The 18,654-nt window shown below is 40.1% G+C and overlaps 1 protein-coding gene across 1 annotated transcript in view; it reads right to left on the bottom strand.

The window, feature by feature from the left end:
- Nucleotides 1–2,965: 2,965 nt before the first annotated feature.
- Nucleotides 2,966–18,654, bottom strand: part of mfsd3 (major facilitator superfamily domain containing 3) — a 191,995-nt gene continuing 176,306 nt past the window's right edge. Inside the window, exon 6 of the mRNA XM_069930860.1 lies at nt 2,966–3,452. Within this exon, the coding sequence (XP_069786961.1) occupies nt 3,402–3,452 (51 nt within the window). The 3' untranslated portion in view covers nt 2,966–3,401. The remainder of the gene's footprint in view (nt 3,453–18,654) is intronic.

An 18,654-nucleotide genomic window follows, 5' to 3' on the forward strand; every position in this document is an offset into this window, starting at 1 on the left:
AGCCATGTCATGATCTTACCAAAAATGCAAGCTTTAATTCCTGCTAATTTTGTATAGCTAGCTATCAAATGGTGGCTGAAAATCATGTACACAATGCAATGAATATTCTTTATCCATCCACTCCACTAACCTATTTCAAAATATTCAACTAGATTGGTTAGGCATGACCTATCATTCACATCCTTGCTGACTCATTTTCATCAGGTTGGATTTGTCCAAATGTTCAGTCATTCCATCCAAGATGTTATACACTTGTGACTTACCAAAATCAATGTTAAATTGACATCTATTGTTACCTGATGTTTTGCACCTTTAAAGATAATAGTGATATTTGTAATTCTAAATCTAGAGACCATTAAATAATTTTGGCTCATTGGAGGTAAAATAATGGAGTGTGGATATTGTGCTATCCCAAGTTTATTATCCAAGGCCTAATCAATTTCTTATATCAAATTATTTCTGGGACTTGTGTCATTAAGCTTTGGGTTTAATTGTCTTTTATTTTCACTCAACATGTTATCATCTTGATTAGGTCATTCATTTCTGGTCTAATGTTCACATTGACTACAGTACTCTTTCTCTAGAAGGTTTGTAAAGTTTATAAAAATTTTTTAATATTGACCACGTTTATATCACTCCCAAGTTTTTATTTCTCCATGTTGATATTTGTGTACCTTTTGGTCACCTTGAAGGGTTCCAACCTGATGTAAATCATTCTTTTTCTCGACTGATACTGCTTGACCACTGCGTTCCTCCCAGCACATGATTTTTTTTTGCTCCAGATTCCAACACCTAAAGTTTAATGGTAAAGCGAATTGATGAAATCCTTTAAAATTAAAACTAATTTCCTTTCCAGTATTTGCAGAGCCTCCATTCACTGAGCAAAATGGTCAGCTTGATATTTATACCGACCCAGTAGTTTACTGTCAGACCTACCCACTAAAGATCCCATCATCGTTTACAGTAAACTTGGAGGAAGTATAAGTTATCCCTTATTCTGGCCTTTGACAAGATCCCACATGCAAGATTAGTTCAGAAGGTTAAGACACTGGGTATCCATGAAGAAGTTGTAAGCTGGATTCAAAATTAGCTGAATGGGGAGAAGACAGAGAGTGGTGGAGGATGACTGCTTCTCAGACTGGAGGTCTGTGATTAGAGGTGTGCCTCGGGAATCTGTGCTGGAACCATTGTTGCTTGTTGTCTATATCAATAATCTGGATTATAATGTGGTAAATTGGATCAGCAAATTTGCTGATGACACAAAGATAGGTGCTTTGGACAGTGAGGAAGATTTTCAAAGCTTCCAGAGGGATTTGGAGCAACTGGGAGAATGGGCCAAAACAAAAAAAGCAGATGGAGTTTAATGCAGACAAGTATGAGGTGTTGCAATTTGGAAGGGCAAACCAAGGTTACATTTATAATGTAACCAAGGTTACATTATTGGTTACATTTAAGGAAAGACTGTATAGTTACATGAATAGGAGAGGACTGGAGGGGTATGGACTGGGTGCTGGTCAGTGGGACTAGGAGAGTGGGGATTTGTTACGGCATGGACTAGTAAGGCCGAACTGACATGTTCTGTGCTGTAAGTGTGGTTATATGGTTATATATGGTAAGGTAGACAGTAAGTCTACATGCATTGAGGAATGCAGAGGAGCAAAATCTGGGAATACAGATAATTAGTTCCCTGAAGGTTGCTTTGCAGGTGGACAGGGTTGTAAAGAAAGATTTTTGGCATCTTAGCCTTTATAAATTGAAGAATTGAGTATAGAAGTTAGGATGTAATGTTGCAATTGTTTAGGAAAGGTGAGGCCAAATTTGGAATATTGTGTGCAGTTCCGGTCACCTAACTACAGGAAGGATATCAATAAGATTGAAAGAGTGCAGAGAAGATGTACTAGAATGTTGCCGGGTCTTCAGGAGTTGAGTTACAGGGGAAAATTAAACAGGTTATGACTTTATTTCTTGGAATGAAGAATGAGGGGAGATTTGATAAATGATTATAAGACTATGATGGGTAGAGACAGAATAAATGTGAGTATGCTCTTTCCACTAAGATTAGAAAGGATAAATATAAGAGGACATGGCTTTAGAGTGAAAAGGGAAAGGTTTAGGGGGAACATTGGGGGAAATTTCTTCACTCAGAGGGGCGGGAGTGTGGGATGAGCTGCAGTTGCTCATAAGTTTTAAGAATAAATTGGATAGATACATGGATGGGAGGTCTGGAGGCTTGTGGAATGGGAGCAGGTCAATGGGACTTATGGAATGGTGGTCAGCACAGACCAGAAAGGCCAAATGGCCTGTTTTCTGTGGTGTGGCATTCTATGGTTCCACAATAGAAATTAATTTCTAATGGTCCATCAATTCAAAATATCCAAGGTTAGACTGTTAGGTTTTTGTAATTGCACAAGATCTAAAATGAAACAAAATACTTGAATGTTTTGATTTTTAATTCTTTTGCTCGTAGAAAAAATATGAAGATTAGAATTTAATTATTAGCAATGATATTAAAGATGTATCAATTTAACACAATGTAATAATACTTGAGGAGTAACTATACAAAATATTCAAAATGTACTGCCAGTGAAAGAAATGTAGGTCCTGTACTTGTTGAATGCCTTGTGTTATTGGTAAATATATTATGACATTCTCATTTGGTTCAACAAACATAGTTATATACATGTGATGTTGCACTGCCAGTACAAAATTATAACTACAAATGAAAAATGACAAATATTTCATAATTATTTGCAAATGCTTAAATCCAACCGAATAACAAATTTCTAATTCTGTTGACATTTAAGCATTCATTAGAATTACTTGTGCATCAAATTAGTACTGGAAATTTAGTTATGTAATTCAATTGAAAACGAGTTATGTCATGTTTAATACATTAATGTATTTTCATTAAATTTTGTTAAATGATTTGAAACTGGAAAGGATTGGTGCAATTGCACCAATAACTTCATTAGTCATGTTACAGTGAATGATTTCTACTCTGTACAAGCATTTTCAACAGCAATCAGCCTTGATATTGTCAGGTTTAAGTCTTTTTTTAAACGTGTCAATTTCTGAATATTTGTTTTGTTATCTTGTCACTGGTTTTATTGTAAAATGATTGAAATTTTACAACGCCCTAAATAAAATGCTGATTTAGAAAAATGGGAAAACATTTCTATGGCTCCGATTTAGAAAAGAAATCCATTACATTCTCTTTTCTTGCCGATTCACGATCTTAATCCAATTCGTACAAACCCTTGAGGAAATATCTCGCCAAAGTTCTTTGTGTCTCCATGAGCAGTTGAGCAAAATTTCAGAATTTCTTTCTAAAATTAAAGCCTTTGTTATCCATCTTTGTCTGGTTGAGTTCTCTGGTATAATATTCCCATAATCCCAATAGCTCAGAATATTTCATCATCTTTTGTCAAGAATTCTGACAGACATGAGCTGCTCTGGAAAAATAAACGAGACAATAAAATTAAATTATGTATGTTGTAGAGAAAAATGCATCATGCACAAAAATATTTGTAACAAATCAGGAAAACTCAATTAGGACAGTCTGCCAACTGTTGATAAATCTGGAAAATGTGCTAAATCCCAAAGAAACTCCTGATAGACAGTAAGTTCCCCATTATTTGGAATTCAAGACACCATCAAAAAAAAACATGGAAAATAAATAGGTAAAAAGTTTAAAATTTAGCACCCCCTCACGGTTATTTTGCCAATCAAGCAACGCACAATCTTAAAATCTTAAACAATGAAAAAATCATGTATCCACCATTCACCAATCCCCATAGGTGCTGGATAATGGTTTTTACTGCATTGGTGGTGGGGGGGGGGGGGGGGGGGGTGGGAGAGAGAGAAAACTTTTTTTCTTCATTATACAAAAGAAGCCAAATATGCTGGGTTGGCTATTCACATTGGTGACCATATTTTCTGCTCCCATTCAGTCTGAACCTGAAAGAATAAAAATCTTAAGAACCTTCCATGATGTCAGGCCATAGTACGTTAGATAAAGAACTGACTTGGCCATTGAAGACAGAGCAGAATGATGGAGGGATATTTTTTGACTAGATGTCTATGATCAGTATTAGAGCGTCTGATTATATTTATATATACACACACACCTCCAATTCATGTGAATTGGATGAAAAAGTAGGTAGGATGATTAATAAATCTGCAGATAACATGATAATTGATGGGCTTGTGCAGAGTGAGGAAGGGAAGGGTCTCTAAAAGATGCAGCATAATACAGATCTGTTGGAAAATATAGTTGAGAAGTAGCAGATGGAGATTCATCAAGACAAGTGAGAGGTGAGTTATTTTTGGAAGCAAAGGCAAAATGTAGATTAATAAATGGAAGAACCTTTAAGACCAGTTGAGGTACAGAGGGATCTTGGGCATGTCCACAGCTTATAGAAAGTGGCAACACCAGTGGATAGGATGATAAAAAAGGTAGATGGCATAGATATCGATCAAGGCATTGAGTAGAAAAGTCATGCTGCCAGCTGCACAAAAAGTTTGGTTAAGCCACATTTGGAGTATGGTGGACTATTCTGATTGCTGCATTATATGAAGGCTGTGGAGACTTTGGAGAGGGTACAGAAGAATTTCACCAGGGTGTTGCTTGGATTTGAATACATGGGCTATCAGGAAAGATTGGACATGCGTAGATAGTCTGAGGTCTGACCTAATAGAAGTAGAAATGCATAAAGTTATGCTTTGTAAATATAGGGTAGGGAGTCAGTCTTTTTCCCAGGACATGAATTTCAGGCATGAGGGGAAAAGTTTAAGAGATGTGAGGCAAGTTTTTTTTTAATTTAAAAACGAAATGGTAGAGGTCTGGAGCTCACTGCCAGGGGAGGTGGTGTAACAGCACTGATTTACCACAACTTACAAACAAATAAAGAATACACTCACTCATTTCTTCCAGCACACCATGAAGTTGACTTTCTTTATTATTCACTAGACACAACATTGCATTCCTCAACTCCCCAAACACCACCCAGCCAAACTTCTCTAAACTTCCCATTGGCTCATTGACATATGGATGATCCTGACACTCTAACTCTCCTCCTCCTCCTGCATCTAAGATCCATCACTCATATACTGATGCTTAACACACTTGTGTATGCACGCTATTCCTCACGCATGTCTCATTGCTTACATCTCCAGCAGCAACCGGCACCGTTCCTGATGAAGGTAAGTCATGAAAGTGACAGCTCCCCATCTCAGCCTACAAGCCATGCAAAGAGGTAACTGATTGGAATTGTCTGCTACGTAACATTCCGGAGGGCTGACAGTTTGGCCCGACCTTGTTCAAGATGGGTGATGCACAGGGCAACTGGACCTCTGACTCTGACACAGAATGTGGGCCATCGGTATACGCCGGCTTAAATCTGCTGATGGAAACCATGTCAGCTCTTCCATTCCTGTCGATCACAAAAGTCCTCAGGTGGCATCGTAAGACCAGAAAAGGGCCATTGTAAATGGGTTGAAGTTGTTTGTGAACTGCATCATGCCAAAGGAATATGAACCAGCATTGCATATCATTCCACACATACGCTACAGGCAACACCTGCCACATTGGAGTAATCTCATGTTTTCCTGAAGATAATCAACATAACTAGTTGGATCATAGTGCGTTGTGCTTGGACTTGGATTCACAAACTCACCTGGCAAGGTTAACGTAGTGCCAGATACTAGGTCTGCTGTTGAACATACAAGATGTGCCTAAACAGCAGTATGTATGCCAAGGAGAACCAAGGGCAAACATTCATTCCAGGTAGATGCATCACCACCTGCAGTTAATGCTGCCTTCAACTTTCAATGGAAGTGTTGGCCTGCGGTTGGTAAGCAGTAGTGCAAATACAGGTAGTGTCCCGAAGGTCAATGAGAGTTTAGAACAACAGCGACTCGAGCAAAGACACTCGACCCATTGTAATAGTGACCAGAACACCAAAAGATGGAATCCTATGAGCCACGAAAGCCCTAGTGACCATTTCAACAGAGATGCCAGTTATAGGAATGGCCTTCTGCCACCTGATGAGCATATCCGTGAGATGACAGAAGCGGGCCTACCAAGTCCAGGCTCAGGTGCTGGAAATGGGAATCTGCAAAAACAAAATCCACCAGCTTGAATTTCATGTCTGAAGACTTTAGAGTTTTGACACAGCAAGCAGGTCCTTGCCCATAATCCAGCATCCCATTTGACAAGAGGCCAGGTAAAACATTCTGTAACGAGTGTGCTCGATGGTCATCTACCAGGATACAATAGATTGTGAAGAGACTCAAAAATCTCCCGCCTCAAAAGGTCATGCGGAAAAATCGCAATCTAACTTTTCACCCAATTCATCTAGGGTCACATCTTGAAGATGGAGACAAGAATTTTCATTATTGCCAACTATAACAGCACTGATTTATCATAGCTTACAAACAAATAAGGAATACACTTACTCATTTGTTTCGGCTCACCATGAAGTCGACTTTTGCATTTGTAAACTCCCCAAACAACACCCAGACAGACTCCTCTGACCTTCTCATTCACTCACCGCCACATGGGATATCCACACACTCTCACTCTCCTCCTCTTGCGTCTGAGAGCTATCACCTGTATACTGATGCTTAACACATCCATCCATGTTACTACTCACGTGCGTCTCATCACTTACATCATCAGTAGCAACTGGCATTGCTCCCGACTAAGGTTAGTACACGACAGTGACAGTGGTAAAAGTAGATAAGTTAGCAACTTGTAGGAGGCCTTCAGATAGACACATGAATGGGCAGGGCAAGGAGCGATAGAGATCATGTGTGGGCAGATGAGATTCATAGAAACATAGAAACATAGAAGATAGGAGCAGGAGTAGGTCATTCGACCCTTCGAGCCTGCTCCGCCATTCAACGAGATCATGGCTGATCTTAAAGTTCAGTACCCCGTCCCCGCCTTCTCTCCGTAACCTTTAATACCCTTATACTGAAGAAATAGATCTAATTCCCTCTTAAATATATTTAATGAACCTGCCTCTACTACCCTCTGTGGCAATGAATTCCACAGATTCACCACCCTCTGGGTAAAGAAATTCCTCCTCATCTCGGTCCTAAATGGTTTGCCTATTATCCTCAAACCATGGCCCCGGGTTTTGGATTTTCCCATCATTGGAAACATCCCATCTGCATCCACTCTGTCCAGTCCTTCCAGAATTTTATATGTCTCTATGAGATCCCCTCTCAATCTTCTAAACTCCAGCGAGTACAATCCCAATTGGCGCAATCTTTCCTCATAAGTCATTCCTGCCATTCCAGGTATCAGCCTGGTGAATCACCTCTGCACTCCCTCCATTGCAAGAACATCCTTCCTTAGATAAAGTGACCAAAACTGCACACAATACTCCAGGTGTGGTCTCACCAAGGCCCTGTATAGCTGCAGTAAGGTATCCTTGTTCCTATACTCAAACCCTCTTGATATGAAGGCCAACATACCATTTGCCTTTTTAACCGCCTGCTGTACCTGCATGCTCGCCTTCAGAGACTGGTGTACAAGTACCCCAAGGTCTCTCTGCACTTCCCCATCTCTTAATCTATTGCCATTCAAATAGTAATCTGCCCTCCGGTTTGTATTACCAAAATGGATATCCTCACATTTATCCACATTGTAGTGCATTTGGCATGTATCTGCCCAGTCCCTCAATTTATCCAAATCACACTGGAGCTTCCTGACCCCTTCTTCCGTGCACACAACCCCTCCTAACTTAGTGTCATCTGCAAATTTGAAGATATTACATCCAATCCCCTCATCCAGATCATTAATGTAAATTGTGAACAGCTGGGGTCCCAGTACAGATCCCTGTGGCACTCCACTGGTCACCGCCTGCCACTCAGAAAACGAGCCATTTATCCCAACTCTCTGTCTTCTACCTGCCAGCCAGTTCTCAATCCGCATCAATACTTTGCCCCCAATCCCATGAGCCTTGATTTTGTAAGCCAGTCGTTTATGCGGGACCTTATCGAAGGCCTTTTGGAAGTCCAGGTACACCACATCCACTGGCTCTCCCCCATCTATTTTACCTGTCACCATCTCAAAGAATTCCAATAGATTTGTCAAGCACGATTTACCTTTTGTAAATCCATGTTGACTCTGTCCGATCCCTTCTCTGCTAGTCATATGCTCCGCTATTACATCCTTAATAATGGATTCCATCATTTTGCCCACTACTGATGTAAGGCTCACCGGCCTATAATTCCCCGCTTTTTCTCTACCCCCCTTTTTAAATAATGGGGTAACATTAGCTACCCTCCAATCCATGGGTACTGATCCTGAGTCTATCGAGTTCTGGAAAATAATTCTTAAAGCATCTGCTATCTGAATGGCCACTTCCTTAAGTACCCTAGGATGTAGATTATCAGGCCCTTGGGATTTATCTGCCTTCAATCTCTTCAATTTCCCCAAGACCATGTCCTTAGAGATACTGATTTCTTTCAGTTCCTCCCTTGGATTAGTCTCTGTTTCCCAACATCCTTGGGAGGTTATTTGTATCCTCTCTTGTAAAAACAGAACTAAAGTAAGAATTTAATTGGTCTGCCATTTATTCCCCATTATATATTCCCCTGATTCTGACTGCAAAGGACCTACTCTGGATTTCAACAATCTTTTCCTCTTGACATATTTATAAAAGCTTTTGCAGTCGGTTTTTATATTTGCCGCAAGCTTACTTTCGTAATTTATTTTTGCTCTCTTGATTAATCCCTTTGTCCTCCTTTGGTGCACCTTGAACTGCTCCCAGTCTTCGGTTGTGGTACTTTTTTTGGCCAATTGATAATGCTCTCTCTTTGGACCTAATTTCCCTTGTTATCCACGGTTGGGTCACCTTTTTTGGTTTATTTTTATGTCAAACCGGTATAAACGATTTCTGCAATTTCTCCATTAGATCTGTGAATGCTTTCCATTGTCTATCCACTGTCAACTCCCCCATAAACACCACCCAATCAATCTTACTCAACTCCTGTGTCATACCATCATAATTCCCTTTATTTAAATTCAGGACCTTAGTCTCGGTTTTAATTTCATCACTCTCCATGTCGAGTGAGAATTCGATCATATTGTGATCGCTCCTACCCAAAGGGCCTCGTAAAACAAGATTGTTGATTAGCCCCTTATCATTGCATAATACCCAATCTAAAATGGCCTGCTCCCGAGTTGGTTCCTCGACATATTGGTCTAGATAACAGTCCCGTAAACATTCAAGGAATTCCTCCTCCTCAGTATTTTTACTAATTTGGCTAGTCCAATTTATATGCAAATTAAAGTCTCCCACGATGACAGCTGTTCCCTTATTGCACGCTTTTCTAATTTCTCTTTTAATGCCTTCCCTCACCTCTACACTACTATTTGGAGGACTGTATACCACCCCCACTAAAGTTTTCCGCCCCTTGCTATTCCTCAGTTCTACCCATATAGATTTTGCATCTTCCGAGTTGATATCCTTTCTGTCAATCGTGTCGGTCCCTTCTCTCACCATCAATACTACCCCAACCCTTTTCTTTCTTGCCGATATCTCCTAAATATCGTATACCCCGGGATGTTAAGTTCCCAGGCTTGCCCACCCTGCAACCATGTTTCTGTAATCCCAATCAAATCATATTTGTTTATCTCAATTTCCACAGCTAATTCATTTACCTTGTTCCGAATGCTTCTTGCAGCAAGATATAAAGCCTTCAGATTTGCTTTTTTCACCCTCCTTGCTCTTTCTGATTTTTTTACTTTCGCTGCCTAACCTAACTTTTACTGTTTTATCTTTTTTGTCCTTTGCCCAATCATACAGGTTTCCACCCCCCTGCCAAATTAGTTTAAACCACACCCGACGGTAGTACCAAACCTAGCTGCCAATATATTGACCCCTTTTGGGTTTAGGTGTAACCCATCCTTCTTGTAGAGGTCATGCCTTCCCCAAAAGAGATCCCAATGATCTAAACATGCACTATTATGTTGGTCTAATCAGACACATCCTCATCAGGGAAGTCATGGAAGTTCCTGATAGAACTCAACCAAAAAAAATGGTCTCTTGTGTTTTATTTCTTGAACTTTAAAGTAGATGGTGTGAAAGAGGAGGATTCAATACTCATTATTTTTAGAACTGGGAACACTGTGTACATTGCTGTCTAACAAAGCGAGTGTACAATGCTTATCCATTGCTACTTCAGAATGCTGATGAACCTGCTCATTACTCTCAATTAGGACTGTAGGATTTTGACCCAGTAATACTGAAAGTACATCAGCTTGTTAACTTTTCAGATTTAACAGGTTTTTCATTAGCGCTGTAGAATCATAGAACATTACAGAACAGAAACGAGCCCATTCAGGAGCCAAACCATTTTTTTTGACTAGTCAGTTCATAGCCCTCCATACCTCTCCCATCCATGTGTCCAGTTCATAGCCCTCCATACCTCTCCCATCCATGTGCCCACTTCATAGCCCTCCATACCTCTCCCATCCATGTGCCCAGTTCATAGCCCTCCATACCTCTCCCATCCATGTACCCAGTTCATAGCCCTCCATACCTCTCCCATCCATGTGGCCAGTTCATAGCCCTCCATACCTCTCCCATCCATGTGGCCAGTTCATAGCCCTCCAAACCTCTCCCATCCATGTGCCCAGTTCATAGCCTTCCATACCTCTCCCATCCATGTGCCCAGTTCATAGCCTTCCATACCTCTCCCATCCATGTGCCCAGTTCATAGCCCTCCATACCTCTCCCATCCATGTGCCCACTTCATAGCCCTCCATACCTCTCCCATCCATGTGCCCAATTCATAGCCCTCCATACCTCTCCCATCCATGTGCCCAGTTCATAGCCCTCCATACCTCTCCCATCCATGTGCCCAGTTCATAGCCCTCCATACCTCTCCCATCCATGTGCCCAGTTCATAGCCCTCCATACCTCTCCCATCCATGTGCCCAGTTCATAGCCCTCCATACCTCTCCCATCCATGTGGCCAGTTCATAGCCCTCCATACCTCTCCCATCCATGTGGCCAGTTCATAGCCCTCCATACCTCTCCCATCCATGTACCCAGTTCATAGCCCTCCATACCTCTCCCATCCATGTGCCCAGTTCATAGCCCTCCATAACTCTCCCATCCATGTGCCCAGTTCATAGCCCTCCATACCTCTCCCATCATGTGCCTGCCCAAATTCTTCCTAAATTTTAAAATTGAGCCTGCATTCACCACTTCAGCTGGCACACTCCCACCATTCTCTGTGTGAAGAAGATCCCCCTCATGTTTCCCTTTAATCTTTTCCATTTTCATTCTCTGGTTTGTATCTCACCTACCCTCAGTTGAAAAAAGCCTATCTACATTTAGTCTGTCCATCCCCCTCATAATTTTAAATACCTCAGCAAATCACCCCTCACTCCAGGGAATAAAGACCTATCCTGTTTAACCTTTAAAGTTTTATTTAAATTTAGACACAGAGCACAGTAACAGGCCATTTCGCCCCATGAGTCTGTGCTGCCCAATTTACACCCAATTAACCTACATCCCCGTTACGATTTGAATGGTGGGAGGAAACCAGAGCCCTCAGGGAAATCCCACGCAGACACTGGGAGAACATACAAACTCTTTACAGACAGTGCAGGATTTGAACCCCAATCCTGACTTCTGGTGCTATAAAAGTGTTGCATGCTGCCCTGAGTTACAAGGGAACCATGTTTTTCCACTAACTCAGACCTAAGTCCATGCAACATCCTAGTAAATCCTTTCTGCACTCTTTTTATCTTATTGATATCTTCCCTGTAGTTACATGACCCAGACTGGACAGAATACTCCAAATTTGGCCTCCCCAATGTCTTGTACAACTTGACCATAACATCCTAACTCCTATTCCCAAAACATTGATTTGTGAAGGCTAATATGCCAAAAGCTCTCTTTATGACCCAATCTTTCTGTGATGCTACTTTCAGGGAATTGTGTATCTGTATTCCCAGATCCCTCTGTTCTACCACACTCCTCAGTGCTCTACCATTTATTGTATATATCCTTTCTTGGTTTGTCCTTCCAAAATACAATACCTCACACTTGTCTGCATTAAATTCCATCTGCCATTTTTCAGCCCATTTCTCCAGCTGGTCCAAATCCCTCTGCAATCTTTGAAAACCTTCTTCATGTCCACAATGTCTCCAAACTTAGTGTTATCTGCAAACTTGTTGATCCAATTTACCACATTATCATCCAGATCATTGAAAACAAACAATAACTGGTCCCAGCCAAATCTCTGAGGCACACCATTAATCACAGGCTTCCAGTCTAAGAAGCAATCATCCACAACCACTCGCTGGCTTCTCCCATCCAGCCATTGTCGAATCCAGTTCACTACTTAAAAAAAAAAATTATAGGACACAACAGCACAAAACCAGGCCCTCCATCCCATCTAATACATGCAGACTATTTTCTGCCTAGTCCCATCAACCTGCACTCAGCCTATAGCCATTCATGTCTGCCCATATATTTATCTATCCAAATTTCTTTTAAATATTGACATCCACCAGTTGTGCTATCATCTTATTTCATCCTCTCACCACTATTTGAGTGAAGAAGTTCTTCCTAACCCTAAATCCATGTCTTCTAGTTCTTGTCTTTCCTAGCTTTAGTGGAAAAGCCTGTTTCCTATCTAAATCCGTCAAAATTTTGCATACCTCTATCAAATCTCCTCACATTCTCTGACACTCCAGGGAATAAAGACATTGTCTAAAATCAGCTCTTCAAATCTCAGAAACATCCTTGTAAATCTTTCTGCACTCTTTCAATCTTTTTGATATCTTTTCTAAAGGTAGGTGACCAAAACTGCTCACAATCCTCCAAAATTGGTCCAGGCAATGCCTTGTATAACTTCAGAATAACATCCCAAGTCTTGTAATCAATACTTTGTAAAGAGAGCTTTTGGTACATTGGGCTTCAAAAATCAATCCTATTTCCCTGCATTGCCACTTTCAAGGAATTGTATACCTGCAGTCGCTACTGTTCTACTGTATTCTGCAGTTCCTTGCTGTTTCATGTGCAAGTCCTCCCAAAGTGAAACACCTCGCCCTTGGCTGCATTAAGTTCCAGCTGCAATTTTGCAGCCCATTTTTCTAGCTGGTCCTGATCCAGCTGAAACCTTTGAAAGCCTTGCTGTCCATTATATTTCCAATCTTTGTGTATATGCTGATCTAATTTACCACATTATCATCTAAACCATTGATGTAGATGACAAATAACAATGGATCCAGCACCGATCCCTGAGGTGCATCACTCGTCACTGGCCTCTAGTCAGAGAGACAATCATCTACATTCTACAACCACTCCTTGGCTTCTACCTCAACATGAATACAGAACAACTGAACCTTCTTGACTAATCTCACTCATGACTAATGACTTTATAAATGCATCTGCTCAGGTCCCTGCAAATTCTGTAAATTTCTGTACTAGTCCCCCTCAAGGATCAAGAAAATATCTTGTCAGGACCTGAGGATTTTTCCACCTTTATCTGTCTCAAGACAGCAAGCATTTCCTCCTCTGCAATCTGTCTTGTTTATGTCCTGGTTTAATGCCTAAAACATCCAGCTGATTCTTTTTTGTGGGGGGTTGAAAAAACACAATTGGGTAGTATGGCAGCGTAGAAGTCAGCCCACAGCTATTGAAGCACCAGTGAACTGGGTTTGAATCCACCACTGTCTGTCAAGAGTTTGCACATTCTTCCCTTCATCACCTGCGTTTCCTTCGGATTGTTTGATTTCTCTCATATTCCAAAGACATACAGGTTAGTAGGTTAGTTGGTAACGAAGGTGCAATTGGCTGGAAGGGCCTGTTACTGGACTGTATCTCTAATTTTTTTTTTAATTAATGCAATGCTCTGAGGAAGTTTAGTTCGGAACTCAAAAAGTGTGGCAGAAATTGTTGAAACTCAATGTGAATTCTTAGTATTTTTACCAAAAACATTATAATCAGGTTGAATTTATTATTTGAAATGATGAAGTTGCTCCTCTTTTTTAAAATTTGGTGTTTCATTGACTAAAATTATTTTTTTTCAGTCAGGTTTACTTTTTCAACTTTCTTTTAAATGTCCTAGGATAGAATTAACTATTTATCTTGTGATCCCTGTGGATATTAAAAGCTGTCAATTTTAATCACTGAATCAAAAAAAAGCTTCCTTAAAGTTGGAATGTATTACTCTCTGTCTGGAGAAATACAAGTTTCATAAATTGCATTTCAACTAGATTAAGCATACCCATTTCTGATAAGATTCTTTAAAGAGATTAATCATCCATTGAATAAAATATTATGACAGGAAGAGGATGTAATAATGTTAATTAGTATCTATCAATTTTTCTTTGTGTGAAGTGCAATCACATTAATTTCATTTGCATACCACATTTTCTCAGTTCTATATAACTGGAAAAAAATCAATTTTTTTCTGGAGAAGGACCCAATTAAAAATAGCTATTGATTATTTAATTTATGTCCAGAAATTCAGCCACAGATTTCTGGACATGAATAATTTGAAGTCTGTGAAGAAATTTCCATGTCAAGGATGTTTCCCAGCACCCAGCTCCCTGCACCCCTTGGTTGATTAGAGGGAAACATGGACTGTGTTATCATAAAAGAACCCTGTGATTAAACATTTTGAAGATGATCTGGTTTATCTATTGCAGCTTCCAGTTTATGCCCCTAGCAGTGGCTCACTGATCTCAATAACATTCACCCATCCAACTTGCACCATCTGTTGCTTTGCAATTCTCTCCATGTTCTTTATAATTTGTCCTTCCCACTATCTTGTCTATCTATATCTCTAATACAGGTACACTATCCTTTATCCGGACATCTAAAATCCGGAAAGCTCCAAAATCTGGCAAATGGGGAGAGAGATGGCAGTGCTTCGGGGGGGGGGGGTGGGATGAGGGGGAGAGACTGGCAGCGCGAGTCACGGGTGAGGGGAAGACTGGCTGTGCAAGTCAGGAGAGTGAGGGGGAAGACTGGCTGTGCGAGTCAGGAGAGTGAGGGGGGAGACTGGCAGCGCGAGTCAGGTGGGTGAGGGGGAGACTGGCAGCGCGAGTTGGGCAGGTGAGGGGGAGATTGGCAGCGTGAATCTGGTGGGTGCAGATACGGCAGCACAATTCGGGTGGGCTTAAATCTGGCTTTCCAAAATCTGGAAAAATCTGAAATTAGGAACACGCTCTCCCTTAAGGGTTCCGGATAAAGGATCGTGTACCTGTATCCCCATTTATTTTGTATCCTCCCACTCTCCCATTGTTTTACTGATCATAGTTAACACCTTCCTAAGATTGTATAAGATGAGGGTGGGAAAGTTTAAGGGAGATGACGGGTAAGTTTTTTTTTTACACAAACAATAGTGGGTACCTAGAGTGTCTTGCCAGGGGTGGTGATTGAGGCTGGTACAATAGGAACATTTAAAAGACTCAGGCAGGCACATAAATGCAAGAAAAATAGAGGGTTATAGGTGTGAGGTAAAGAAGGTAGATTTTTGATTAGGATTATATAGGTTGGCACAACATCATGAGCCAAAGGTCTTGTACTGTGCTGTAATGTTCTATGTTCTACGTTAGGGTTCTGAGCAATAGAATTACAATCCCATATTGGTCACTCCTGAGCACTGAGCAAGGAATACACAAATTTGTGCTGTTCCCATTGTGGAAGCGTTTCAGAATGCACTAAAATTAGGGCTTGAACTTAAACAAGTTTGGATACAAATAATCGAGATTAAATAATGATTAAATAATGAACTCTCCAAATCTTATAGCTGTATGGATGTTTCGGGAAATCCTTTATGTGATGATTGCATGCTAAAATAACAAGACCACAAAAGTGAAAACAATTACAAAGTATTGAGAACAATTGGCAGTCAGATAGCGTCTGTGGAAAGTGAAATAATCTGTCAGTTTGAGAAATATCTTCAACCTGGAACAGTTACTTATTTTCTTGTTCCACAGATCCTGCCATGTTGAATGTTTGCAGCATTTTCTCTCTTTAAATTCCTGATTCTAGCATCTCTTCATTGTTAAATTTTTCAAAACTACCAATTTTATTGTGTCAATTTATATATTGGCAATAAAAACAATGTATAGTTTTGATGTCAAATCTGTACATTCAAAAGTAAAATTCCAAACTGAACCCCAGGCAAATTGACAACAATTTCTATTCATATTGCATGAATAAATATGAAACAGCTCTTCAAACTTTCCATTTTAACTTGTTCAAAGTTCAGATTTATTGTTAAGAGTACATGCTTAACATCACATACAACCCTGAGGATTCCTTTTTCCAGTGGATCCGGCAGAATTTCTACTTTTCTGCAAAAGTAAAACTCTACTCGAGAAAAGATTTGTATACAGAAGAGAGAAATGTAATCAAGAAGGAAGTCCAAACAAACAGTACAATACAGAAAATAAATATTCAATAATAAATAATTTGCAAAGAAAAAGTCCAAAATAAGTTCCTGGTTGAATTTGTTGTTTTGAAGTCTGATGGTGGAGGGGTAGCAACTGTTCCTGAACCTGGTGGTATAAGTCGTGTGGCACCTATCCCTCTTTGCTGATGGCAGCAGTGAGAACAGAGCATGGTCTGGTCTTTTACATGGGACTAAATGCACTTTATTTTTTTCTAAATATAAAATTTACAGTCATGGAAGAGAACATTTCATTTTACTGGAAATGTCATGCTTTAAGTTGATATACTTTCTGTGGGCAGTTTGCAAAAAATAAAGGTTGATTTAATATGAATCGGATGGTAACTCATGGAGGTGAGGAATAGACTACTCGATTCCATTATTACTGATCAGATTGGTAAATATCTACTAATTCCATTGTTATTGTTCCCTTGGGCTCATTACTGACTGCAATTTGATGAGAAAAAAAATTAAGGAAAACAAGGTTTTTTTTGGTTTATTTGGCCACCTGCACTGGAATCAAATGATACACCACACTTTAAGGAGGAAACTTTAAATTACATGTAACATTCCTTGCAAGTCTTGGGAGGGGGTTAAATTTTCTGGCCAGTCTGATTTGACTAATAAAGTCTGGTAACCCAGAAATAACAAAACACTCAAGGCAGATACTGGCCAAATTTGATTGCACTTAAAAAAAAAGTCATCAAAAGTCTAAGATTTCTTCATGATCAAAGAGCTCTGAAGTCTTCACTGATTGAGGAATATGCATCCAATTCATCATTTACGCTGTGGTCAAACAAGAATATATTCTTGCTCCAATTTCGTTTAACATTTGCCTAACAGTAATCTTAAGCCCCTTTTACACAGCTGTTAAAAGATAGGAATTATATCATGCGTAACCTTATGTTTATTGTATTTCTCATAGTTCCGGAGCATAGCTTTTCCCATGTTTCCTTCTTTATCTTTATCGGCAAGAAAGAAAAGGGGGTGGGGTAACATTGATGGTGAGAGAAGGGACCGACACGATTGACAGGAAGGTTATTAACTCGGAAGATGCGGATTCTATATGGGTAGAACTGAGGAATAGCAAGGGGTGGAAAACGTTAGTGGGGGTGGTATATAGGCCTCCAAATAGTAATATAGAGGTGAGGGAAGGCATAAAAAGAGAAATTAGAGAAGCGTGCAATAAGGGAATAGCTGTCATCATGGGAGACTTTAATTTACATATAGATCGGACTAGCCAAATTAGTAAAATTAGGACTGAGGAGGAGGAATTCCTTGAATGTTTACGGGACGGTTATCTAGACCAATATGTCGAGGAACCAACTCAGGAGCAGGCCATTTTAGACTGGGTATTATGCAATGAAAAGGGGCTAATCAGCAATCTTGTTCTACGAGGCCTTTTGGGTAGGAGCAATCACAATATGATCGAATTCTCACTCGACATGGAGAGTGATGAAATTAAAACCGAGACTAAGGTTCTGAATTTAAATAAAGGGAATTATGATGGTATGACACAGGAGTTGAGTAAGATTGATTGGGTGATGTTTATGGGGGGGGTTGATGGTGGATAGACAATGGAAAGCATTCACAGATCTAATGGAAGAATTGCAGAAATCGTTTATACCGGTTTGGCATAAAAATAAACTAAAAAAGGTGACTCAACCGTGGATAACAAGGGAAATTAGAGATAGCATTAGGTCCAAAGAGAGAGCATATCAATTGGCCAAAAAAAGTACCAAATCCAAAGTCTGGGAACAGTTCAAGATGCACCAAAGGAGGACAAAGGGATTAATCAAGAGGGCAAAAATAAATTACGAAAGTAAGCTTGCGGCAAACATAAAAACCAACTGCAAAAGCTTTTATAGATATGTCAAGAGGAAAAGATTGGTGAAATCCAGAGTGCAGTCAGAATAAGGGGAATATATAATGGGGAATAAGGAAATGACAGACCAATTAAATTCTTACTTTAGTTCTGTTTTCACAAGAGAGGATACAAATAAACCCCAAGGATGTTGGGAAACACAGAGTCTAATGCAAGGGAGGAGCTGAAAGAAATCAGTATCTCTAAGGACATGGTCTTGGGGAAATTGAAGGGATTGAAGGCCGATAAATCCCAAGGACCTGATAATCTACATCCTAGGGTACTTAAGGAAGTGGATATTCAGATAGCAGATGCTTTAAGAATTATTTTCCAGAACTCGATAGACTCAGGAT

This window comes from Narcine bancroftii, chromosome 1 (assembly GCF_036971445.1).
Source record: "Narcine bancroftii isolate sNarBan1 chromosome 1, sNarBan1.hap1, whole genome shotgun sequence".
Classification (NCBI taxonomy): Eukaryota; Metazoa; Chordata; class Chondrichthyes; order Torpediniformes; family Narcinidae; genus Narcine; species Narcine bancroftii.